Source organism: Crocodylus porosus, unplaced genomic scaffold (assembly GCF_001723895.1).
Source record: "Crocodylus porosus isolate Cpor-Errol unplaced genomic scaffold, CroPor_comp1, whole genome shotgun sequence".
Lineage (NCBI taxonomy): Eukaryota > Metazoa > Chordata > Crocodylia > Crocodylidae > Crocodylus > Crocodylus porosus.
Genome location: NW_017728920.1, coordinates 8,190,702 through 8,217,763, shown reverse-complemented (window position 1 = coordinate 8,217,763; position 27,062 = coordinate 8,190,702). Strand labels below are relative to the sequence as shown.

General features: G+C 44.3%; 2 protein-coding genes across 2 annotated transcripts in view; both read right to left on the bottom strand.

The window, feature by feature from the left end:
* The window catches only part of LOC109312557 (microsomal triglyceride transfer protein large subunit-like), a 45,519-nt gene extending 43,435 nt beyond the window's left edge, over positions 1–2,084 (bottom strand). The window contains exon 1 of the mRNA XM_019538646.1: positions 1,537–2,084. Coding sequence (XP_019394191.1) covers positions 1,537–1,603 — 67 coding nt within the window. The 5' untranslated portion in view covers positions 1,604–2,084. The remainder of the gene's footprint in view (positions 1–1,536) is intronic.
* A 3,806-nt stretch (positions 2,085–5,890) lies between these two features.
* Positions 5,891–26,813, bottom strand: TBATA (thymus, brain and testes associated). The gene is made up of 10 exons (XM_019538549.1): positions 26,722–26,813; positions 22,043–22,099; positions 18,986–19,233; positions 18,155–18,325; positions 15,287–15,387; positions 13,815–13,979; positions 11,522–11,603; positions 9,703–9,868; positions 8,630–8,679; positions 5,891–7,375 (listed from the first exon to the last, which is right to left on the bottom strand). The coding sequence occupies exons 2-10, from the start codon at positions 22,096–22,098 to the stop codon at positions 7,296–7,298; spliced, it is 1,119 nt and encodes a 372-aa protein (XP_019394094.1). The 5' UTR covers position 22,099; positions 26,722–26,813; the 3' UTR covers positions 5,891–7,295.
* Positions 26,814–27,062: the final 249 nt, after the last annotated feature.

Sequence of the window (27,062 nt, the reverse complement as noted above, 5' to 3'; positions counted from 1 at the left end):
AGAGTGTGAGCTAGTTGTTCAGAAGACTGACTTGAGGCACCCTCAACTGGTCAAGGTTGGGTCCAGGACCAGAAGAGTCAAAAGGGCCGGGGACCCACCACGAGGGATGTCCAGAGCCAAGGGCCTGGGGTTCCAACTAGCCTTGAAGGTGAGGTCAGGGCCAGTGTGGCCAAAGGTCTTGATAAATGAAAGGCCACACCTGAAAGGAGTGCAGGGAGCTAAGCAGCCCAGAATGAGGGAACTAGGCCACCTAATGGAATGGGAAGGGATCTAGTTGGGGTCTAAACTGGAGGGTTATGGGGCCCAGTTTGGGGCTAGAGATGTTAAGAACAGAGATGCTATCTGCAAGGCATGGGCTGTGGTGTAGGGGAGGTTTTACAGCTGCAGATAAGATCCCCTGGCATTGGGGCAGAAAATGGGTAGCCTCCCGTCTGGGTAACATCTTACTCATTTTCCACCAAGGTGTGGTAAGCGAGGGAGGTGGGCAGTTAGCCCAGAAACAGGTGGGCGTGCCAATTTCTAACTGGCCCCGGGAAGGTCCCCTGTTATAGTGCCACAGATGATAATGCAGCTGAGCAGAGCTTTTGTGCATATGCTATGGCAGCTGGGTAGTAGAGGCCACTGTCTGCTGCCAAAATTTCTTGCAGTAGAGCAGGATAAGTAAAGCCAAACCTTTGGCTTGTGCTGATGGCTGCCTCCAGTCAACACAGCTGCAAATAGATAACTTCTTGTTCAAGCTAGGGGCTTCATAGCTGTCTTTTGATATGGTCAGATATGGTACTACCCACATCATGATCTTGCTTGCTGTTAAGTCATGGAAGGTGGCATGCCCTGGCATGTCTTAACCCCTCAGCCGGATGAACCTTTTAGGTTTAGACAGACCATAAGTGACATCTATATTTGCCACAAAAGATCATCAGTTCAATCCACTTTTAAAGTAAGAAAATATTCATCTGATATCCTTGGAACTTAATGGTCTCAGAAGAATTCATGGATTCCGCTGTCCAGGTCATCTGATACTTTAGTATGACCTGGCAAATAAGTTTCAAAACACTCCCCAAAAGATGTTAAGTTCTCCAGGAAAGACAGTCCACAACAGATCTGGACAGAAAAAAGTGAAAACCTAGATAACTTCATTAAATCATGCTCAGCATAAGTAGTAACTGATGTCTAGATCTTTTAATGATGTTGAATCTTGAAAGTCCAAAATTTGCTATATACATCATGGCCCCTGGAGAGAAGTTTCTGAATTAGGGAGACTGAAATTAAATTACACCAACCTGTCCCTGAACTCTGAGGACGCACAGGCTTTTGTGAGTTGTCATGCCAATAAATCTTAGCTAAAGCAGCTAGAAATCTGGGCGTTAGCAGAGTTTCCCCTCCACTTCTCTTCCTTGACAGCAAGATTGTGAGATACAGAATTACAGCAAGCAGCCAGCATTGTACAAGAGTTCTTTGTATGTTAGGACAAGTATTTTAACAGGATACTTTGAAATTTCATGCCATTTCAAAAAGCTGAAATGAGAAGTTTCTTACCTTCTGCTATGCAGGCAAAGAGAAAGAAAATCAGCCAACTTTTTTCTGCAGCTGCTAGGGGATTCATGGTGGGGACTCTGTGAGCAAAACTGAGTGTTTAGGAAAGACGGGGAAGGCAGGGGGCAGGGAGGGGAAGTATATAACAAAGACTGGGCAGAATGGCTAGGATTCAGTCAGGTGACCTGGCCTGTCCTTCTCCCTATCCCTGAATTACACATTGAAAGCAAGGCAAATAATTAATCTTTGCTCCAGTCCCTAGCAGCATCAGCAAAAGAAATGAAACATTTGGAAATCGTCTGAATTTGGTAAAGCCTACAACAGTGAAGCTGACAAAACCCTGAAAGAACAGCTCCTGGGTGGAGAAAAAGCAAGTCTGGCCTGCTGAATATAGCTCTGTGTTGGTTCAGAAGAGCAATTTTCTATCTGACTTACACCCCTGCTCTGCTTCTACCCACCTCCATGCCACCAAGGGAAAGACAAGAAATCCTGACTAAAGGAAAATTGACACAAAAATGGTCAAAGCAGCAAAGAATGATCCTTGCTTCCTGTTTGAGAAGCCAGCCTGCAGGATCAGATTACTTAAAGGGCCAGGCTGGGAAGAAGGAAGAAAGCAGAGCTCTGTGAATGAAGCTCATTAAGAAACATGGGTGCAGAGGCGCACATACACACACACACACACATGCACGCACACGTGCGTATGAATGAAAGCATTCACTTCATACTGTTTCTGCTGCAGCATTGCACAAACGGTCTGTGAAAGTGATCATAATATAGTTTGTTTGTGAACAAAATAATTCCAGAAAGTTGGGCATTAATGTTAAGAGGTTAGACATGTTCACATAGTAACAGGTAAAAACATAAGCAAGCCATGGAGCCTGCCCAGGTTCCCCTTTCAAGCTGAGTACTGCTTGTATGCTTATTTGCTTCAGGAGCATGTACAATGTGCCAGGCTAGGTGTTTTCCAAAGAAAGAAGAATGACTGTTGCCAGGAAGACATTAGAATTAAGAGAAAAGTACACAACCTGAGACTGGGGGGAAAGGCTACAACATAACCAAAGTGATCCCCGTGATAACTGGCCATATTAGCTAACAGAGACTGAGTTTTAAAAGGACTCTACAATAAGTCAACGGTACTTTGGTGCCCAAATCCCTTCAGCTCCTGCAAAAATCCCATCCTGAATACTTTAATAACACAGAACTATATGATGTATAATCTCTGAGGACCCAAAAGAGAGGGTTCTTATCCATCAGCTTATTTCACTGCATCATGATTGAAGTGGGCCTTTGGAAGGGATTAGTCTGGAGAAAGAGCAATGACCTTTGGAAAGGAAAGATAAGTAAATAATTCATCTAACAGTGTGAAGTCCTTGGCTTGCAATAAAAGGAAAGTTACTTGCCAGCCCCTCCAGTCCTGTTTAACCACCTGGCCTCTCTGTCAGGTGATTATGGCTGAAGTGCTGCAGTCTGCTTTATACTTCACAGTCTTGAATTTCACAAGAAATTATTGATAGAGGAGGAAATAGGTGTTGAGCAAGGAAAGACTGGAAAAACAAGTGTTCTAAAGCATATCTTTGTGGAAAAGGTGTGATTTTAAAGATTTCTTTACTTACTCCTGATATAGCCTATGAGGCAATGAGCTGTCAGTGAACAGTCCCACACATATTGCTCATGCACATAACTGCAACCAAGTCTCATCAAATCCAACTTCTAGGGTTTGTTCCTAGCTGAGTCACTGAGCAAGTAGCGTAGGACTTGTCTGCCCTGAAATTTTAGCCCCTGACACAGCTACACTGGTGTAACCTAATAATGCACATCCACACCGTGTTAGATTGGTGTCAGTGGGTAAGCACTCAGTATCTTAAGCTTTCTGAGACTTTCAGTTTTCATACTGTAATTTACCATGGTGCTTGTTGGAGTGTCTAGACTTCTCAGATTGACTAGGCCTTTACCCTGTGAAGAAGACAGGACCAGGAGGGATTATCACCTTGTGAGAAGACAGCTTGCCTGATTGTGTGGGTCCCTAAGGTAACTAAGGAATCTTACCTGTCACACCTTTGTTTGTAAAACTCATTAATGGGAAGAAGTTCTTAATTCCTGTCTCCCTTGGTCTACTCTTGGCTCTCACGTGGTGTCCTCAGTTCCGGGGCTCTGCCTCCCCTACATCCCGCCTAATGGCAACCAATAAGATGTTGAGGCTTAGCACAGTCTAACTTCAGGCTCACAGTCCACAGATGGGCAATGGCCACCGCTTATCGGTATACATATTCAGAATCCACACTCTGTCTCTTGCTCAAAGTCCTTACTTAGGGCTCCACTGCTCGCTCCACTCTTTCCTTCTGAAATACTGAAGTGGGATGTGTCTTAACTGTGGCACTCTCCCCAAGTGTACTCACCACTTCTCTATTCTCTTCTTTCTTACAGGTTCACCATTGTTCCAGTCCCAGTTCCTGTTGTCTGGGATCCATGGCTGTCATAATGGTGAGTATCTTGGCTCCTCCAAGACAGCAATGGTTGGATGCCTTTTTACTCCAGGCTCCCACCAATCGCCCCTGCTGGGGTACTTCTTTCTCCTGCGCCACTCTGGGCTTCTTGGAGGCTCTGCCTCTGGTCCTCTCCAGATGTAGTTATGAAGGGTTTTTAACTCTTTACTGGGAGACTGGCCAGCGAATCGCTGCTGACACACATTTAAAAAGTGTCTCCATGCCAGCATTGGAAGTCCCTCCTGGTCTGTGCCAGCATTTTTAGGCTGCTTCCCCATTCATCAGTCCTGTGCTGCTGGTGAGTCAGCTCTTGTGGTGGTGTCCCCACCACACATACCTCTACAATGGAAATACTACTTGCTTTTTTGTGAGGTTCTTTTGATGTTTTGCAAAGCACTTTGATTTCCTCACATAATAGTTGATCTCTATGTGCAAAGCTGCCCAAGTATCTGGAAAACATCTGTTAAATAATATATGTGATCTTAAACTTCTGATCTTTCACGGTATAGGCAAGTGGGGTGTCCATTGCTCTCAAAAGCTCTTTCCATTGCTATTCTGTATTGGGATACTCCAAGAAACTCAGCAATGGTTTTTGCATCCAGGCAGACATGGGAAACCCATTAATTTAGAATCAATGTATGCAGCATTTCAGGACAGCACATCAGTTTGGGGTGTATGTCCCTTACACACCATCCCTTTCCACTTGGGTGTTGATCAGGATAGACTCTTGGCTTTTCTAGGTGCCTGTCTTCACACGATGGGAGAAAAGGTCAATGGGAGAAGAAAAAACAAGCAGCCTGGGACCGATGTGAACTGGCTGAGCCCTGTGACTCTGGTAAGGATCCACTGCCAATGATGTCTGAGCCACGTGGAAATTAATAAAACAATATAACGTAAAAAATCATGTCTGTCTCTGCTTACAGGCCTACCTTCAGCCTAGCAATGTGCATCCACCTTCTCCTCAGGCAGTTGAGGCTCCTCAGGGTTCACCCCCTAGTCATGAACCTAATCTACAGGGCAAGCCTGTCAGGCTAACCCCTGTGGGTAGTTTGGAACCATCAGGACTCTAAACCCCCAGGAGACCCTTGCAGGTACCTGGCATCCAACATCTGCAAGATGGTCAGCTTCATGCTGTGGAAACCAGGATCAAGCTGGTCTTTGGTGAGATGTCCTCAGCTCCAGTGGAGGGAAGCAGTGTGGGCTGGTACCTATGCCAGTGCCACCTCCTCTCTGGGACTGGCACTGCCCTATAAGGGAAGTTCTGGGTTGGTCTGGGCCAACTTGGACTCCTGCATGCCCCTTGTGCCCTCTGGCTGCTACCAGGTGTTAAGAGCCCCTGTGGGACTCATCATTGCCTGCAGCTGTGGTCTCCAGGTTCTAAGTGGTGCTGGACACACTGGCCACTTCTTTCCTTCCTGGCCAGGCTCCAGGCCCAGGTGGAGCCTGGATTGTAGCTCTTAACCTTGCGCAGAGGACAGGCACATGGGGAGTGCATTGCCCACCATCTGCCTAGAGATCAGGCACACAGGGAGAGTGGGGGAAAAGGGGATATGCTATCTGCCCACGGGCCCACTGCCCACTGTCAGGATGGTCTGGGGTTCCACAGACTGCAGGGCACCCTAGTGGCCATCGCCCCAGTAAGTGTGGGGCCAGGCTGGGTCTCTACTACAACACTACATGGACAATATGGCAGGAGACTGGCCTCTGTTGACTTAAGGAGCTGAGGATTCCATTTTTTTTTGTCTGTGACTTTCAACCATACAGGTTTGGTATCTCATATGTGGACAATACTGAGTATGGGATTAATTTCACACTGTAGCAGCATTTCACATGCCGTGTAATTGCAGAAAAGTCAAAAGCCAACTTAGTTGATTCTGATCACTGTTTTTATTAAGAAATAGCTAAGAATTGCATTGAAAGCATATAGGCCTATGCAATGCAATTTGACTCATTAGTGAGCAAGAATACTATTTAGTACTCTCACTACCAGTCCCAGCTTCCTGACCTGTTAGGTTCTGTGATGCACTGGTTAGACTCTGTAACAAGGACCACCATATTCCATAGAATCTAATCCAAAAGGTTTCAGCAATTTGAAATCTCTAGGACTGCATAAAATATCTCTTTCAGGGAAGTATTTCAGACCCTCTTACTTCTTCAGCTTTTGCTCTGACTGTAGTAGCCTTAGCACTGTACTGTTCTTCTCCACTCTCCGTTCTTCCAGGAAACTTAAACTTGCCATAGACTGGGAGGAATAGGGAAAATGCTAACCATGCAGAGATGCTATGCATGTTATACACCCTTATTCCTGAAGAGATACTATGGGTCTTACATTCTTTATATAAGTGCCTGGTATGTATTATATCATAACTAAAGAAATCTGCACACTGCAGTAACCTAGCTTGTAAGAGACAAAGACCTGAATGGTTATTAACAGGTTTGCATTACAGGAAAAGTTAAACATCTCTAGATAATGAAGGAATTGCAGGCTACCACTGCTACCTGAGAAGCCAAAATTAAGGATAGAGCTAAAAAGCTCAAGGAGCTGTGAGCTATTTTGTCAGCCTCGTGAAGGCATGTGCCTCATGAATGATGTATCCATCTAGTCTTTCAAATGCCTCAACAAATAAGCATCACTCCCCTCCTACCTGGATTAATGGCAACAGTTCCTTTTCATCCAAATCCCTACCTTAATAATACAGTAGGGAGGTAACAAGGCTAGGACCTGTGTTCAATAAAAAGAATACAAAGTTTTGAGAGTTCCTAGTGTATTGACAGTTTTTTGGCTCAGAAGGTCCCTGTCACTTCTGATAGTTTTACATAAGCATTGACAGGATTGAGCCTGTTGAGAGGACAGCTCAGCATTGTCTCCTGAGATAGCTGACACCATCAGGAAACGCAGTATCAAAACTCATCTCCCATATCTCAGAAGAGATGTAAAATCCCAGCTGTTTCCTTTCTGTGATCCCTTGTCTCATGTTGGGCCAAATATCCAACTGGAGTTCAGCAGCAGCAGTATTTTAAATATATGTAGCTAAGTTTAGAATTTCACAGTTTATGGTATGAATGAATATATATGGCACAATCATTAAACTGATTAGATCTCAGTAGAAGATGTCAAAGCAAGGGGGGAGATAATGTGATATCGAATATCATATGCTTTCTTGTGCTCTACATAACTCATTTCACTACTTGATTACTGAGAGTAAACTATTACAGCTGTAATAGGAAATGCAGTAGCACTACTTGTAGCTTTTTCAGCAGGAACAATGGAAGATCATGTTAGCTGGCTGGGTCTGGCTGATTCTGCTTTTCCTCCTGGGAAGAATGAAACTGGAGAACTTCTGCAGTCCCAATGTGCACTGAAAATGAAAAACACACACAAGATGGGTTTACTTCTACCAGGTTCAGGTATGGTCTACACTACATAGAGTTTGACTTCTGCTGATAAAACTGTGAGTGCACCAACACTCAGAGCTCCTCAGCATTTATACCATCTCTCTAGCCAGAAGAAGGTTTCTTCCCGTCTGCTAGGTGGCAGAAGGCATGTGTACACACCCATGCCTCCTGCTGGCTGCCACAGTCCATTTCACAGCTGGTGACTTGTTAAGGTGCACATTTTATGTTGCTTGCAGAGCTGCATGGAGCTTCCAGGAGATATGTATACACTTTGGTGGCTTAGTGGCTTCCAAACATTGTCTGTTGCAGCAAAACTGACAAACACAGACAAGCCCTCTAAGTATCTAACTTCTCACCCTTATAAACCAGGTGCTAAGTGACTTAATTTTCTTATCACCCACATTACTTTAGAAAATAGGACTTAGGCTCTTAAGTCACAATTTTTTTGGAATTTCTTTTTCCTGTTGTCTTTGCTGGTCGCAACTGCATGCATTGCTGTACTTAGTCAAGATAAAAAACGCTTGTGTCAAAGACCACAATGATAAAAACCATAATGATAAACCCCATATCTGGAACAATTAAACTTAGCAGGGAGTGCCACATTTGCTTATTTGCATTTGATCATTTGTTGCTTGAAGACCAGATCTTAGAGTGTAGCAAGTTGAACTATACTGGTATCTTACTCTTTAAAAATCTAGTTGGCTGATTGCTACCTGCGGAGAAGTCAAACCTTGGTCAAACCTTCAGGTATTTGCTTAATAGAATTTTCACAGCCAAATTTAGAATGAGCTTTTAACCTTGTCTCCACACCCAAATCCCAGTCTGATTAAAATTTTTCATAGGTCATGTGTTACTATTCACTCAGAGATACCCTTGCAAAAGGTACTGACCTCCTACTCTGCATTTCCAAAATACACACTCAAAGGAACCTTGCTGCTATTTATTTTTTAATCTATCTGGATCATATTCTTGCTTTCATCTAAAAACATAAGTGCTCATGGAATGGGTTCAAGTGGTTACATGATTCGTGACCTATAGAAAGTCATTCAGCTTCTCTAAGATACAAAATCACCATCTGAAAAATGGGTAGAATAATATCTCCAGACATAAATGACTACTGAGACTTACATGATGTGTATAAAGATGCTTCAAGAATCTTGGTTGCAAAAGGATTTTAGTTCATGCATGTTTAAAGCATGCATTATTATAATGTTTACCTGGTTTCTCTTCCTCTGGAATAGGTTCTTGTTTCTTTTTCTGAGAAAATCTAAAATAAAGAAATGAAAAGAAAAAGTACTCATTTTTGTGTTCTAAATCAGGGATGCTCAACCTCCAGCCCATGGGCCAAATGCAGCCTGCTGAGCCTTGGAATCCAGCCTGTGGGGCTCCCCAGTAGTCAGGAAATTTGGTGGCAGAGAAGCCGCAGTAGTTAATACTACCACACTGCCCTGCTTCAAAATCTCAAGCCCTGAGTGATATGTTAGAGCCAGGTCACAACCTTACAGCTGCATGGCCAGACTGGGGCTAGGCCATGCCCCCTTCCCTCTGTGCACCTAGACTAGTGTTGGGCCACAGCCCCTTCCTTCCTCAGGTTCAAGCCATGCCCCCTCTCCCCAAGGGGTGGGATCAGGGCTGCATCATGCCCCCCCATCCCCTGTGGGGCTGGGTTGAGTCTGGGACAAGCTGTCTTCCTCCACACAACTGGGCCAAAACCTGGCTGCCTCCTGTCTCTCTCACCATGGCTGCTTGGGCCCTCACTATGGCTGCCCCAGGTGTTGGATTGAATCCACCAGTTGGATCTGGCCCACAGAGGAACTGGACATGCCTGTCCAGTCTGCCAGGTGAAAAGGTTGAGCAACACTGTTCTAAATGATACTTAAAGCTGGTGGCCACGAAGTGACAGAACTGGTCTGCCACTTCCCTGTTCACTTTCTGCATCCACCTGTATTTTTATTTTCTAATTACTCTCCTTTTCCTATTTTGGCTACAGTTCTATAAAAACTTTTGAAAGCTGGGTCACTGCACAGTTTTACCGAGTCTCCTTAACCTTTGTCCTGTGTGCAAGCCTGAGCTTCTATTGAGCAATGGCCATTGAGCAGTGACTGCCAACTGTGTCACTGCCAATTCAAAGAGAATGGGAAGATGACTTTTATTAAGTTTGTTTGATCTGAAATGCTCTGAAATGGCCATTGCTCTGAAATGTACTCAGCATGTCTCCAGCCACCTGTACATAAGATTTTCAGTTTCCTTCTGAATGATAAATATCCATTGGGATAAATTTTGAGAGAACCTGGTTGAAGAGCTCCTTCCTAAGTGATGCCCTCTGGAGGGCACACCTGCTGTGGTCTGGGAAATTTGTGTCTGTGGCCTCTCCTTTGTGTTTGTTGTCAGGGACTGGGGTTCAAGTTGTAGGTTGGCAGTTGCAGTCTGTAACATCCCCATAACAAGATCCTTTTCTGCAAGGAGATAAAGACCAGTGGAAAGAAGAATTGTAGTAATTCCAACAAAAAAGAGAGAAGTTTTAACCATGCCAATTACCCCCCTTCCTTGCTTGTTTTTGTTAATTTTTTCATCTTTTATTTCCATTCATGTAGCATTAATCAACTTGACAGGTTCCCATCTTCTAACTATGTCCTGCCAAATTGAAGATGCCCCTGTAGATGATGTAGTTGTTATACCATACCTACACAATACCATGTCATCTGATTGCTATATTGCTATGTTCCATTTGCGCCGAAATCTTATTTTTACCTCCTGTGGTGTCTGAGCAGTGGCTTGCATCCTCCTGCCCTTGTACTTGAAACCTCCCACACTCCTACATATCAAGCAAACCTTCTCATGATATCCTGCTCCTGGCAAGTGGTACGTGTAATGCTCGCTTGCTATAGGCAGATCTGTGGAGCCATAGACTACAGTGCTTCCATGATAAGAATGCTACATCAACACCTGCTATGACTTCCAAGGGAAAATAACCTCTCTCCCACTCATTAATTACATCCATTGAAAAATGTACCATTATCATTAATACAATAAATGCAAGGTGGCTAAGAATATTCATCTTCCTACCACAGCATTTTAATATTATAATCCAGTACTGCAGTTTTCATTTAGCAACAGAAGCATCAACTGCAGTGGCAGCTTGCAGCCTATAACTTAGAAACAAAAAAGGTTTAAACACAGGGCCTGAAAATTAGGTATCTGAAGCCAAATTGAAGCAGATTCATAAGGTTGTGTCTACACTGTTTCTGCAGTTATTCTGGCATAGTCACCAAATAACATTTCCTGTCCAGTTGCTCCTGCTTGGTATGTGTCAAAACATGGATATTAGGCAGTGTACCTGTCTTAGGGTGGCTCTGAGCATATGCCCCAGTGCTGCTTTTAGGCTCCCTGTCTTGAGCATGCTCTTTGGCATACACTCAGGACCACTCTAAACTGGCTATAGTGACTCATTTCCAGGTTTTGGCATGGGTTTTGTCAGACTGTGTGACAGGGTGCTTCTAGGCAGCGGCTCTGAACTCAGCTCAGTAGCATTGTAGAAAAGCTTGTAGTGACCTGACTTTCATAGATACCAAACACCAAGAGGTTAATGGGAAGCCAGCACATACAGAAATCCAGTCACCAAGGTTATTTTGAAAGTGTTAACCTATAAATTTTATATGAGAAAAAAAACTTTTGATTTAACTGTGGATACTCTTTGCTAACTGGCAGTGAAGCTCCAAAAGCAGACACTAGACAGAAGGATGGAATGAAATAAAAAACTGTTTGTGACCTGAGAGGCAAATTTTAGAAATCTATCCATCTGTCCAGTTGTCCCATCACTGGTAGTGTTCAGGCACCTGAACACCAAATAAAATTCAGATACTTAGGGCTTCATCAATTACTACAAATGAAGTTATTTAGGGTTTATAGGGTTATTAGAAAACCCTAACAAATAAAGAGATGTTTCTTCCATATTTATCCAACCCTGAACTCTGATCAACTTGCAGTCTATACAATATATAATGGGAATAAACTTATAGAAATGGTGAGGGTGTCAAGTTGTCAGGATAGAAGTAGGAGCCAATTCTTTCCATTGAAGCTTCAAGCCTCTGACTCCAGGTTCTCCACACCTCTCTGGCCAGCTGTGAGCAGCCATTGCTGAATAGCCATCAACGAGTCTGTCTGCAGGATCTGACACAGCAGCTCTAAAATCTGTTGGCAGAAGAGCAAAGTAAAAAAGTATCAGCATGCTCAGGTCAAAGTGACACAGCCTATACCTGCAACAGATGAACAGGAGGTCAGGGTGGTATGCACTGTTTGTCTTGATACTACACTAGTGTGGACTTTGTCTTGCAGTTTTATTGAGCTACATTTGCCTGCTCAGGGGCCAGTCCACATGTCTGAAGATGAAATAGAAGACCTAGAGCATACTGTATGTAAGTCTACTGCCTCCAAGTGTGGAATATGCACCAGGAAGGACTTGGAACAGGTCCTGAACAGTGAGCTAGTGTTTGAACTGGACTAGACTTGTCAAGATACAGGATCCTCTGTTGCAGACACACTCCTTCCTGACAGGTCCCTGTGTACACAAGCTCATTGCTAAACAACTTCACCATAAAAGGGTTCACCATCTGTTCAGCATAACCTCCCTTCTTTGAGTACTGTTTTGTTTTTTTAGCATTTCCTGCTGTACTTGCTAAACTGGACCCTGCTGGTGAGTCTCACTCCTCATGCATCTCTCAGTTACGAGAGGGCACCAACTTCAGTATGTTTCTCAAAGCTCTTCACACTCTCTACTTAGCACTTTTGTTAGCTCTCTTTCTGCAGTTAGCTTGGTGCTCTAACTACTGGCATTTTACCATTTAAAGAGAAAAGAAATAGCAAACCCAAGGTGAGGGAAAAATATCAACACAACTTCTAGTGTATGAGCTAATCTCCATGGGGACAGAGGAAATGAATTTCCCCAGCATACTTCCAATTTTTCATACACTGCAGTCCTCTAGTTCCTGGCCATTACAGCCTGTTACCATTCAATATTTTTAGTAATGATGTAGAAGTAAATGTAAGATCCCTGCTGATAGAATTAACAGATGATTCAGAGATTTATAGAATGATATATAATAAAGGAACAGGACCAATACCATAACTAGGGGACAACAATTGGAACAGCTGCATCAGGCACCAACCTGGGAAAGAGTGTGAGGTTAAAAAAAAAAAATACTGCTGCAGCTGCAACCTCATGATCTCACTGGTGGCATGGCAGCAGCTGCAAATCACCACTGCCCTTGTGTGTCACAGCTGTCCTGGGCGCCCAACTGCATTGTTATGTCTCTGAGTGGAATAGGAGTACAGAGTAACATGGGTCACTTGGTAAACTGAGCCTATTCAAATGTGTGTTTAATACAGACAAAAGCAAAGTGAGGTGTGTAAGAACAAAGAATGCAATCCATGCTTGTAGAATGGGGGTCTGTATTCTAGAGAGATATTACTTAGGAAAACATGTAGAGGTTATAATGAACTAATAACTCTCAGATGATGCTGTGATGAAAAGGAACTAATGTGATTTTTGTATACATAGAGTAGTGAACATAAGTAAGAACCAGGTGATTTTACCTTGATCATACAGCAGTGATGAGACTGATCAAAAGATATGAATGTTTATTTCTAGCCCACACATTTGTAAAGGAAGATGAAAAACTGGAGAGAGCACAGAGCCACAGACATTATTCAAACACTGGAGAAAATGTTTCACATTGGGAAAGTTAGAAGCTGATATATTTAGCTTATCAAAAAAGGTATTTGAGAATTCACTTAATTTGGGGGTGAAAGGACCTAAGAACTGAACAGCACTTCAATCTAATGGTGAAAAGCATAACATGGATCATTAGCCAGTGTCAAAACCAGACCAAATCAAGATAGAAACAGGACACACAGACACACACACACACACACACACACACACACACACACTTATTTAAATGATGATGATTAACCATTGAAATGAACTAACATGGCAAGTGGTGGATTCTCCATTTCTTAATGGTTTTTGGTCGAGACTGGATGCCTTTCTGGGATCTATTCTATTCTATGCTATTCCATTCTGTCTAAGTTCACACTCACCACCATTGGGTCTGTCAACACTTTGGTCAGTTTTATTTGGTCAAACCCAAGTTAACCCTCAATGTAGGGGTAACTGGGTAAAATTCTGTCACCTGTGTTGCGCAGGAGATTAGACTGGACAATGTAACAATATTATCTTTATAATATATTAATCATCATACAGAGATAAAATCCTCTAGAAAGGTCTTTTTTTCTGTCTGTCAATCTGTCTTATATGTTCACTTGAATAGCAGTCCCACAGGGAAATTTAGTATCAAGAAGTAGGCAGAGGTCATCCACTCTTTCTTATTATGTTCTACTTACAACCAGTTCTTGATCCTGGAAAGATAGGACAGCCTCCTTGCCTTTATTCTTGGCATTGCTGCAGTGCATTTGGTGGAAGGAATGGTGGGTGTTTGCCCGAGAGGGAGGTGGGATGAGGCGCCCAGTTTCTGCTGAGTACTGTGTAGCTCTCCGAAGTTCCTCTGTCTGTTAAAATAGACACATATACTGTTTGATAGGAAGGTTGAGAGTGGGAGAGGGATGCTAGGGAAGAAATTAAACTGAAGATGATGGAGTGCAAAGAGGCTGTGTCTAACAGGCAAATCTTAGTCTTTACAAATGCATGAAAACAGGTGTTTGGCACTGGGTGAAAAAAACGGAAGGCTCCTTGTGCTGTCAGAGTGCAACCAGTGCAGGGTTTTGAACAATCACATGTGAGAGGTGCCTTTCTCCAGTTGGGAATGGTGCCCTCAATGTGCATATATCATTTTTATTTAAAGCTGAAACTTGTAGGCCACCTGCTGGTGGCAATTGGAAAAGACAGATAACTGGCTTTTCAAAACTCAAGCGCTTTGCATCTCAGTCCAGCAGTACCAACATGAAACTTTGATCATTTATTCATGAAAGAAACAGGTCCCAGTACAAAGAAAGAATAATTCAGGGTGCTGAATTTAGTGGTCTTGAATGTGAGTGAGAGAATGATGGTGCACACTAAAGGTGATTTAGCACAGATAGGCTTGTATAGCTTCCTATACAGGGTTTTGCACATGTGCTTCAGTCCTGAACTGCAGTGTTCTCTAGTATTCTAGCCCTGGCTCCCACACACCACTGCCAAAGTCCTTCGGTCCTTACCTGAAACTTTGTCCAGCCTTGATCTTCCATACTCCTTAATCCTGGTCTGCAGCATCTTGAAGGTCCTTTGCTTCATTGGAAATTGCACCATTGTATGATTGTTTCATAACATGCATCTATAAAGTTTTTAAATGGGACTACCTAACTTATTCAATCTGTACCTTAAGGCAGACATGAGCCTGTGTCCCAAAAGACTGATTCACTTCTTCCTTTGATTTAGTCCCTTATTTTTGTTGATAAAGACACAGATTTAATGTGTTGGATCTAGACTGTCAACACCCCAAAAATGGGCTGAGAGGTTATGATCCAGGCCAGGGGACACTTATCACCTGGACTCAAACCTTAGATTTGGAATGAAGAAGCCTGGGGCTTGGTTCTTGGCCTTCTGTGTGACTTTCATCCCATTACACATTTTTCCCATCCTAGATTACATATAAGTAGGTTAAAACTATTTTAAAATATTAAAATTATCTTCAACAACTGAGGTTTTTAAGTGTCCCTTCAAATAATGAGACTGTCAGTGACAAACATAGGGCAAGATACATAAAATAGTGATAAAGTGACTAAATCACTCTGTTCAGGTTTTGCTGCTCCCTGTTTCTTGACTTCATTCCAGGTGTTGGTTTGATGATGCTCAATAGCCACAGAGTTTTAACTCTCACCTTACTTATCACTTCTTTTTTCTCTATTTCTTTGCAGGAGGCGGCACTAACTCTGGCAGCAAGTTCCTTCAGTTCTTCTCGCCATGCTTCTGACAATGAACCTGTGAAGAGTACAAAAGGTATGAGAAGACTCAGTAAAGTGGTACCATTTGGTTCCTATAGAACTTATCGCCCCTATGTATCTCTTAACATGGAAGGTTCTTTTAATTTTTCCCATGGGGATCCAAAGACCTTCCATATTCATTGTGGAAGGTAATTTGAATGATCATATCCTTATGCCAATGGTTCCGGGAGAGCTTGGATGGAAGTGATAGGAGAAGCAAATACACAGTAGGTTTGACCACTGGATACATTATGAAAGGTTATCATGGGATGTATTATGCAATCTCTTTGTGCAGTGATGCTTTCTTTAAAAGAGAAAGAGGAAAGTAATGTTCGTGAAGTCCATACCAGGAGCAGCACATAGAAACGTGGGGGGGAGAATATGTGAAAGTGACAGAAGCTCCCTAGAGAGAATGTTTCATAGGCTGAGAAGATCAGGAGGCAAAAGGGGGAAACATCTGTATGTCCTCCACTGTTTAATCCTCCTCATTTGTAGATGGATTCTGGAGGGACAGTTAGCATTGCAGCAGTTCAGGAAGCTAAAAAGAACAGCATAGAAGTAATTGTGAGCGCTTTTTTTCCCCATGGTTTGCTGCTTATCCTACAGCCTTGTTACATGTTGCACTTTGACCTGCTCAGATGTTAAAAGGTGTTAGTACTAACTTGATTTGGAGAAGTATTGGTGACACATAGGGGATGTACACCCTGAGATTGGCCATGCCCCCCTGAGATAAATGCCGGTGGCACTTTCGGGTTTGTTACTGGCACTTCTGCTGGTGGTGCCAGTCGGCTGCTGGCCCCACTCCCTTGGCTGGTGAGTGGCCGCTGGGGGACCCCCCACCCATTATTAGCAGGCACCAGTCACCCATGTGGAGAAGTCACACCTCAAGGCTAAAAATCTTCTCTGACTGTCCCCTACTTGCATAGCAATGACTTGCCACTAGAGGGCTGGTGAGCAGAGGCGTGACTGGGAGCTACAGCTGTGAGTTGCCACTACAGGGCTGGTGAGCCAGCACAGGCTTCTAGTCTTGCTTTGCAGCAGGGAGGTGGGGTAGGGATGGGGCATGCACATGAACTTGGGAGGCAGAAAGTTAATGGAATAGGGTTGGGCAATGAAATGGGAAGTGGAAAGGAAAAGGGGGTGGGGGAAGGGTGGTGAAATGAAATCAGCCAGGCACTGAAGGATAAAATAAAAAGAAGAAAAAAAAGAATTTAAAATAAAATAAAGGAGTAAATTAAAGAAGGCCTCGTGTTTTAATAAATCAGGATTTGGAATTGGGGTGTGGGGGGGGTGCTGGCCATGCTTCCTGGGGTGGCTAGGAGGTGGGAGTGGTGAGGGAAGGCATTTTTGGAGAAGCTACTGCTCCTGCCCTGGGCAGGAAGCTGCAGCTCATGGAGACCCAATCTAGCCCCCTATCTTGTTCCCTCCCTGCCACCAGACCCCACTCTTGGACCTGTCTATGCCCTTCAGCTTGGCTAGCTGGCATGTGCTCTGTAGGCTGTTTGCATGGGGTTGCACCCCTCAGGGTAGAAGGGTCACACACCTGGGGGCAGGAGGGGGAGTTGGCTTGGTGCCAGAACCGGCCCCTGGACAGTAGAGTTCAGGGAATGGAAAGCTTGTCCACACAGAACAGGATGGTGTGGGGGGGGACACTGCATTTTGGGATGCTGGAGGACTGCAACTTGGGCAGCTCTCTGTGGGGAGTGGCCACATATTAATGGAACTCAAGTCAGGTAACACAGTTCAGAGATAAACCTGTCGCGGAGTGGTGTAACTTTAAGCCACTTAAAGTTTGCTTAAAACTAGTTTCAGGTGTTAATGTGTGGACAATCCAGGGGTTAAGAGCTCCAGGAGCCACCTAAAATAAATGTGTAATAAGCTCCCTACTGACAAGCTGGCAGTTCTGTCTCAGATCTTTTCTATCCCATCTTTTCTTTGTGCTATATCCAGAGGCCGGTGAAACACCAAAACACTGTACATACCTTAGTGCTCCATGGTGCTCAGCAGGTGATGGTCTCCAGGAGAAGGCAGACCCTGCAACCTCAGCTTATCAGCAAAAAAGAGTGGGTGGGAGTGGAGCCAAAACAAAGGGACTTTGTGTGAACAGGGGAAAGATGGGAAAGGACAGGCAGGAGCCTCTAATCTAACAAGCCATAGGACAAGGATATAATTAATCTTACTCTACATAACTGGGATGCTGTTAATCACGGAATTTGCAAAGAACCAAATTAAACATCATGATGATATTTAATGGTATGGCCTGTAGCATAATTGCCATGTTAATTGCATTTGACTGGGCTACAGGGAGGTGATTAAATGGTTCTCATGTAGGGCTATCTGGCCTTTGTAGTGATCAGAAGATGATGGTGCTTTGTCTGTCATCTAAAGACCTCTTCCAGTGCTGCTTCAGCAAAGATGAGCTGCTGTATCACCCAGGCTGTGTCAGGTTCACTCTCTGCAGGCTGGAAGCACACTGCAACATCTCAGAAACCTGGCATTATTTTTCTGCGGTTCAAAACCATTTCAGCTCAAATGGGCAGGAAAAATTATCAGGTTGAGCTTTTTTATCAGTGTCAGTCCTGACCTTGCTGCAACCCATTAGTGAGCTAAAACCAGTGAAGTAAAGTCATTGGAGAACCATTTCAGGTACAGCATGATGAATTCTGTTAATCAGGAATTCCACTTAATTGGGACAAAAGGCCATCTAGCAGGCCACCCTGATTAACAGACTGTGGTGTACCAAAATATGTGAACAGAATACTAACCTATAGCTAGTCTGGGGACCAGATTACTATGTGGATCTCCAATTGGCAGCTGGATGCCAGGCACTCCCAGTATGGTGGTAGAAAGCTGGCCTTTTATCATTGGATGGGATGGCAGAGGGGTCAGTCTAGACCACCCATCATTAACCATGCAGATAGGAACACCATTCAAACCTAGATAGGAAAAGAGAGAGGGGAAAAGCAGCAAGTAATTCAATGGAAGAAGCACACCAAAAATAAGCATTAGCACCTTATATGACACATGCAACATCAAAGTTACATCCTGTCTGAATGATAAATCAGTAGCTGCATGGTTTCTTCTGTGCCATGCAAATCTAAATCTTCTCTCCTCCTATAGTACAGAATGAGTCCTTGAAACCTCTATTTTTTAGATAGATTCTATATGTACAATGTGAGCACAAACAGTTTGGATTGATTAGGATACAGCCTCTATCTTCTTTAACAGGAGGAATGACATTGGATAAATTCCCCAGGAGTTTATCTGGGAAACACAGAGCTAACAGTCTAATCAGCTGCTGCATCATCTGCATGTAGGAAATAAGTTCTGGGATTGAATGTAGACACATGGGATTAACTTTAGGAGTCCCAGATCACTACCACCATTGCTAAGAAGAATCACCAGAGTGACACTTTCAGGAAATGTTGCACAATAAGACTTGTGCTGCTTCCCCTTATCCCCCTGTGCCCTATCACCAGACCTGGGATGGAGCATTATATAAACTCCTTTGTTCCTGCACATCCCATTCAACCTTTATGCTTCACATCAATAGTACCTTCAACTCCTTTTTCTTTGTCATAGTACTAAGTTCCTACCTTGGATGTGAGTCACCCGATGAGGGTGGGGATTGTGTCGTGAAAAGAAGGAATGGTGGCTAAAGCTGCCAAAGCGAGAGGTGCTCTTTGACTGAGGTCTCAGAGCCTCCACACTAAACCTTAGTGGTGTGTTCAGAGCCATATGTTCAAGTTTCCCTGAGACTCCTGTGATATCTATTCCTCTGAATGGGGCAACGACTGGGCTCTTTGACATCTCCGTCTTCTTTGGAGCTGATGTTCTCTTGGTACTTGTAGAAAAAGAAAAGTTAATCACCCATTAGCACACGATCACATTTTATGAAAACATCTTTACCTTGGGCATCACTTGGATTCATGGAAGGTGAAATTAGAGTCCAGATAGATGCAGAAGTCCAGTTGGGGTTATTTTCTTCTTGAGGCTGTCCCTCCACAATCTATTCAGAATGAGCAGGAGATCCTGGGTCACTTATTCTTTTCCTCTGTATACCAAGGGCTTGAACCAAATGGAGGGAATCCTCTCCCTCACTGACACCAAAGTAAACTTTGTAGGTGTCTTGGGTCTGAAATTCTCACACAGCTGAAATGCATGAAATGCTCAAGGCAAGTAGACAGAGAAAATGAATTTGAACCAAATACCTAAATGAAGAAAACCCAATGGCAATGTGTGCGTGTGTATGAATGCATGTGTGCAGCACAGGTTTGTTCAGTATATATAGGAACATTTTATTTATACTTGTAAGGCAGCCAGAGTTCATGTGGGCTTGGACGCTGAGATGCAAGCCCATGCAGACTCCTATGTATTTGCTGAAATGCAGAAAAAAAGCAGCTTTCTGAGGAAATCCCCAGGAAAACAACTAGCTGACTGCTCCAGTTGACAATTCGGAGCGATGACTCAGGGTCATGGTTTCTGGTCAGACAGCTGCTGAGACAGACACAGTGCAACTTCCCTCCAATACTGAGCTCATATTCTGAAGGCTGACAAACACCTCAGAGGATTTTTAACTGGTGTTTTCTTATCAGCATAGGTGCTGAGATCAGGAGCCTTTTGAAGCATCCTTATATTTAATTGGTGCCTTAGCTAGCATTTCTTTGAGATGTCTGGTTCAATGCCTTGCCAGAAACCACAGAAAAAAGTAGGATCTGATTTTTCCTCACGTTCATCTGAACTCAGCTCTGACCATTCAAAAATGCCTGCTCTCTTCAATCTCCCCTACAGCACCCCAAAACTTGGGTGACAGTGCTCTCCACTGGCAAGCACCAAGCTTTCCAGTCTTTGCTGTGGCAGGTTAGTGATATTCAGGAAAGGTTTTTTGGGGACTGACTGGTAAATCCTTCAAGTGCTGGGTAGAGCACACTGGACAGAGAATTTTCCATGAACATTTGGTCATATTTTTGCACATTTTTTTCACTTTGAACATTCAGAGCCCTTCCACATTTGCTTTACATGAATGCAGATGTGGAGGGTCTGTAGAAGGGATGTGATTTGCAGACAGTGAATTTGAATTCATACCTATGATCAGTACGCACCTGATTCTAAGTATCATCTTCATCCAATCAGGTAATATAAAAATATTTTGTATTCTATGTATTGGATCCAAGGTATGAGGGACAAGGTGGTTTAGAGCCACCTTTGCCTTTCTCTGATCCTAGGAATATCCAGGTATCACCTATAGCAAAAGTGTCCCATTGGCAGCCTGTAGGCCTCATGAGGCCCATGAAGGGTTAAGTTGCACCCCCAGTGTCCTGCCTGGCTGATGCTCCCCCTATCATCCTGGCCACAGCAGCAGCAGGAGTCTTCAGGCTCCCCCTCCCTCTTCTAGCTTACACTTCTTGAACCCTCCCCAGGGCAGGGTGGAGTGAAGTAACAGCTCAGGGAGTTGTGGCTGCTCAGGTGCATGGCACAGCAGTGAGGGAGGGAGGTTGGAAAGGGTATGCGATGGAGATGGGGGAGGGGCATGGGTGCATGGTGCAATGTGCGGGTTCCTGCATAGTGCATGGAGGGGAGGGGACGCACAGTGTGCAGCCTGGGAGCCTGTGGTTCGCTCTGGTGCAGCTTGCATGTGTATGGCCCCTGCTGGGGCAGCCCCTTGGGTCACTCAGCCCCCAGCTGCTTAGAAGCTGGACACAGCTCTAACCTGCTGCAAATGTAACAAGAGCTGGAGGTCTTCTATAACTTATACCATTCCCTACATAGTTATTCTGCTATTTGAGGATTAACCCACTATTTCTATGTGATGTGCTTTCTATGCTTGAAGGGATCAAGAAGGGTTTGGCCAATTTTCTTGTGACAGCTCTGGTGCTATGACAGCTAATAATTCCCCTACACAAGGAGAAACCCAAGATTTCCTGTGAGGGAAGTTTTCTGCTTCTTTTGTGCCAAGGCTATGCAGAAGGGCCAGACCAAGTATAAAGAACCTAACTCTGTGTATCCAGTCATAACAGCTCACATTCAAACTACTGAAAATGTACAAGCTGCTTACAAACAAGCTACAGATGAAGGCTTATCATCAGAAATGATTTAGTGAATGATTTTATGTAGCAGGTATATTTGAGAAAAGTATTGTATTTTTGTGAACGAACTGGGAACCAAAAATCAGGTGAAATTCATTATGAACGGTTTGTCATGAATTATTCACCCAGCCTTCATCCTGGGAATGGCTGCCTCCTTCAGAGTTATTCATCTATAGTTTCAACATGAGAGCCCAAATCATACTTTTTAATGGCATGTCACTTGGAGCACAATGCTATTAGAACACCATGAGATTTAAGCTGTGATTATGGCACCCTACAGGAAACCTGGTGTGTGCAACTTTATTAGCTAAAAAGCTAACACTTTAAATGCCAGGCAAAGCATTTTTCTTGTTAAGCTAATGGAGATGGGCCCAGCATGGATTTTTCAGTGTCAGAAATGCGACACCCACTAACCCTCCTCCCTTTTGCTATTACTAGTCAGGAAGTCCAGCAGTTCAGCTATTCCTGTTTGCAAGAGTTCCATTATCTGCTTTCCCACTTGCTCACTCATGGCATTATTTCCCAGATGTTTCTTCTAAGGACATGGAATACAGCTTTGGTACTTACTCTAGCTGCTGAAGATTAGGTTCCAAATTTTTCAGCTCATTTACCATTTTATTCATTCTATGACAAAACAGAAAAATTGATCATTATTACAGCATTTCTAGCTGCAGAGTCCACACAGGTATGTACACATCTAGATTCACATATATCTACTGTATGCAGGTCTGGAGACACTACTGTGGAGAGAAAAGTACCTTGCTATAAAAACATTCAGCTTCTCAAGCTCTTCAGTTCACTTAGATGACTGTTTGCAGAGTTGTGGGTAAGCACTCAACTCAAACCATGCGTCTCTGTGAGCTTATTTCCTCTCTGTGAAGTGGAGACAATACTTCCCTACTTCAGGGAGCTGTTGTGAGGCTCAGTGAAGGTTTATAAAAACCTATATTACTGTGAGGTTTTACTATAACAAGATGTACTGTCAGACCCTCCCAAAATAGCTCTTATGTGCAGGAAAGCACATATGCCCTCACAGGGCTTTGGAGGGAAGGAATGGATAGCCAGTGAAAAACATGCACGTGGCAGTGGTCACCTTGGACCAGAGGTAGGCAACCTTTGTTGGCTGTGGGGCAGAGTGACCCACCCTGGGTCAGGTGCTGGGGCTGAGCACTAGGACTCCGCCACTATCACCACTTGTCTCTGGACTAGCACAGGGTAAGTGCCTGCAGCCAGCACATCTCCCCATGATGGCATGTGGAAAGTGCCTGCAGAAAGTGCCTCCCAAAGCTGAATGCTGCAGAAGCCCCATGTCTATTCACATGGGAATATGTGAATAAGAACTATACTGTTAACTGTATTGTGAAGCATTAGGCATTAGACATAGTGTCACTGGGCATGAACTGTGATGGTGACACTACTGCACAGCAGCAGTGAGCTACTGCGTAGTAGCTTGTTGCTACTGCTCAGTAGCAGCTAAAAATAACTGTGCAGCGATGGGATTGTGCAGCAACGCCTGTTACTGCACAGTCGGCTGCTCATGTAGATGCGGCCAGTGAGTCTTTTAGGAAGTTTTACTTTCCTTCTGGACCACTGAAATATCAGAATCAGTTTCTGATCTGTTTTTAGTGGGAAACTTTTTGTTCAGGTCTTGATTCACATGAGTCCTTATACAGAGATCCAGTTGACTTGTACTTTTGGCATCTGCGCTTCTACACATAGCACAAAGTTCATTATCTACAGACTGCTGAGGCTGATTTCCTATTTCTGCGCAACAGTATTTGCATTTGTGTCTGTAGGTCCAATTCTTCCCATAAGAACATGATTGCTTCTTGTGTTCTGGAACAACTGGTTTCTTCCTTTCGGCTGTGATCATCAAGAGAATCATCAAGAAGCATGAATGTTGTATCTTCTTGTATTACAAGCGCACACTTAACTAGATTCAGTTTCTTACAAGCTGCCAGACCTAAAATTGGTGTCACCTCCTAAAGTACCACAATGAACAGGAGTTTGTATGCTTTACTTTTATATTGGATGCTAGCAATGCATCTCCCCTGCACCAGTATATTTGTTCCAAAATAGACAATTGTTTTGATGTGCATTGAATTCACTTTTGTTTTCAACTTTAAATTTTCCATATTCATGCTCTGATAAGATAAAAACTTGACCGATTTAAATAAAACCATTGTTTCTTGCACATCCACTGGCAAAATCCAAGCCTCGCAGATCTTCCGGATGTTATCTCGCCAATATACCTTCCCTAGAGGCCCTCTCAAAAGGCCTCCGCTCAACTGTTCATCCACACCGGGCCCTTTTCTTCCGTAAGTACCCTTCCCTGGGGTTTCTCTCAGCATGCGCCCTCTCCTGGGGCTTCTCTCACACAGACACACTGGGGCCAGTGTCTTTGGGCTTCTGCGCTCCTTGCCCTCACCGGGCTTCTCAATGGGCTTGCTCCCCTTTCCGGGGCTTCTCAATGGGCCTGCCCCTTTCCGGGGCTTCTCCCTTATAGGCAGTGCCCCACTGGGGCCTGCCTCCCGTACATCCCGTGGTCACCCGCACTCCGGCCTGTGCCTCGGGCTTCCCATGGTCTCGCCTGCACTTGGGCCTTGTCTGCTGCGCTTCCCGCGGTCACTCACACTCGGGCCAGTGCCTAGCACCTTCCGCGGTCTCGTGCACACTTGGGTCTCGGCTCCCACGTTTCCTACAGTCAGGGGTCAGGTGGCCGTAGCCGTGCCTGGCCCCCTGACCCTCTGTCTGGGTCTTTCGCCCTGCTCGGGCTTCTCTGGCTATCGCCCACCCAGGGCTGGGGTCAACACCCCCCCCAAATGACGCGCCACCCCGGCGCCAAACAGTTGTGCCTTCCCTGGCACCAATTGCTGTGCCCTTACAGGGCACCAGGAACCCCCACGCTGCTGGGGAGCTCCCCTGAGGCCTCCTCCTACCTCTACAGCCTCGCTCGGTCCTCCGTTGTAACAATAACAAACCAGGGAACATAAAGCCATGAGCCAACCGGCTATAACTCAAAAATAACCCCTGGCTAGAACATAAATACTGTGCCACCATGGCTCACCTTCCAAGCCTCCCTGTCTGGGTTCTCTCCACCCTGTACCACGCTGCAGCAGCTCGGGCAGTCAGGCCGCGCTGCGCTGCTGCTTAGGCTGCTAGGGGGGGACTGCCCCTTAGGCTTCAGCCTGGGCTGTTTATAAAGGTCACCTGACCAGTGCAGTTGCCCCAGCTACCAGCACCTGAGCTGCCCTGAAGATTGGCAGCTGCCCTTATCTCTTCATAGGAACAGGGCACCTAAGTGTCCCTGTGACAGAGATAACCAAAACCTCAGCTCAAAATAACGTTGTTTACTTCAGACTATATAAGCTGTACATTCTTAGGTTACTATGAGTTCCTCAACTCTAGCAAGAGTCCTGACTTGCGCAGAGCCCCAGCGCAAGCTATCGTATCCCCAGGATCAGAACACTCCAGAGCCAAGAGAACCACGTGGGGTAGCAGCTGCTGCCTAAAGCCAATGTGAAGTAACTGTCCTCTCTGCTCTCCTCTATCGCCTGCCCCTGTGAGTATCCTTAAATAAAGCTTTGCAAGAGTAAAAACAACTGTAAGTACGTCCTTTGTTCAAGCATAAAAATCTTCTAAACCCAGTAGTTCATTCTAAGACACCTCTGTGACCTTGGGAAAATCTGTCTGTGCCTTCATTTTCCCACTTCAAGTGAGGATAAGGATATTGCAAGAAGGAAGGATTTTTGTGGGAGATATCTTTTATTGGACCAACTGAATAGTTGGGAGGGACACAGACAAGCTTTCAGGTACCACCTTTCTTTAGGTACATTCTCCATTTTTCCACCTTTTATCTTGCATATTTGTATAGACCAGAGGTTTCCAAACTTTTTCTTATTATGTACCCTCTTCCAGATTTACCAGCTCCCCACATACCCCTACCAGTGTTTGTTTTTGTATTTTAATCCCTTAAATGCCAAGTGTTATTATAATGAAAAGGAAATCTGCCACTACACAATTTCTCCCACGTACCACCCAGAGATATCTTGCATAACCTCAGGAGTACATGTACCACAGTTTAGGAATCTCTGCTATAGACTGTAGTCTATTCTGAGTGGGCACTGTTTCCTCCTATGTTGATACGCAGTAGGGCTGTGCGAAATTTCACTGGCTCTTTTGTTCTGACATTATTTCAACCACTTTTGAGGTCAAAACAGCAAAATCGGAACAAAACAAAGCTGGTCAAGATAGCCTCGAAACAAAACAAGGCTGGTCAAAACGTTTCAACCATAGGGTGGGGATGGGAAATCAGTCCAGCTAGTCTGACTTCCAGTCCCCAGCACAAGATCCGGCATCCCCATCTGCTTGATTGCACCGGGGAAAGAAGGCAGCCCAGCTGGGCTGCCTTCCGCTCCGGCGTGATCAAGCATGGGGCCCTGGATAAAAGCCCAGCTGGGCTGCCTTCCGCCCCAGTGCAATGTAGTGCTGGGAATGGGAAGTCAGACCAGCTGGTCTGACTTCCCATCCCCAACGAAACTCAAAATGGCATCAAAACAGCCTTGCTATTTGGACTTGAAATTTGAGATGAAACACTGTTCCCTCGAACCACTGAAACTCAAGGTGAAATGCAACAGTTGCTGTTTCGCACAGCCCTAATATGCAGCACCTAGCATGGGGGTGAGGATTAAGATAATATTGCAATACAAATAAATAACAGCTCTATAGACTACTAATCAGATACATAAATTTAGAGCCCAGAGACTATGCAGAGGTACCTTCCCCACACCACTGAGACTTTACTAAAAACTAGTCTGATCCTGCAAGGTGCTAAACACCATCAACTTCTACTCAAGGTCAGAGACTTTGAATACCATAAAAACATAGGTACTACACAATAAAAGAAAAAATAGTAATGACTGAGGGAATGAGGGGTGCAGATACTAAAAACTGTTTGACTATAAAAATGACAGCAATAAAAGACAGACATTGGGAATCAAGGAACTGCCCATCCTCCATAACATTTTATTTATGATTCACACTTGTTTTCAGAGGGGCCTAGTACAATTTTTTAATGCATATTTGTGTCAGTCAAGTCTAAGACCTAGAAATTGTTTCCCCATCTCCTACATCTTACAGGGCTGCTTCTTGAAATGGCAAATCTGGAGTGTAAATATTTGAAAAAAAGAAAGCAGTAACAACTAGAAATGTATCTGTTATTAAATATGCATAAATGACCTACTCACCATGTGCTCTGCTAGCAGACCCTAGGCAATGAGTCCCTTTTGCCCCTGTAATCTGGAGGAAGACTTGCAAAGATACTTCACTTCTGTTATAAAACCTGTTTACTTTGTGCCTTTTTTGTGTCAAGGTTGCTAGGTTACACTTTTTGTGACAACAGTAAAACTCCCCCTCCCCTTCCTTCTTCCAGTTTTTCCTTTTTCCCTCTTTGACACCTTCCCAACAGGCTGTGAAATAATCCCCTTGTTTTTTTTCCTTGCCAGTCTCCTTTTCAACTGCTCTCCATAGTTAGTACTCAAGGCTTTCAATAGAAGACATAAGTAAGATCAACCTCAAGTAAGACATA

Bases quoted from the DNA above. Each gene is read 5' to 3' on its own strand.
- TBATA (XM_019538549.1), bottom strand. From the start codon at position 22,098: ATGAATAAAATGGTAAATGAGCTGAAAAATTTGGAACCTAATCTTCAG. The intron at 19,234-22,042 runs GTAAGTACCAAA...TTTTTCTACAAG, and splicing joins CCTAATCTTCAGCAGCTAGA to TACCAAGAGAACATCAGCTC. The intron at 18,326-18,985 runs GTAGGAACTTAG...TTTCCTATCTAG, and splicing joins TCGGGTGACTCACATCCAAG to GTTTGAATGGTGTTCCTATC.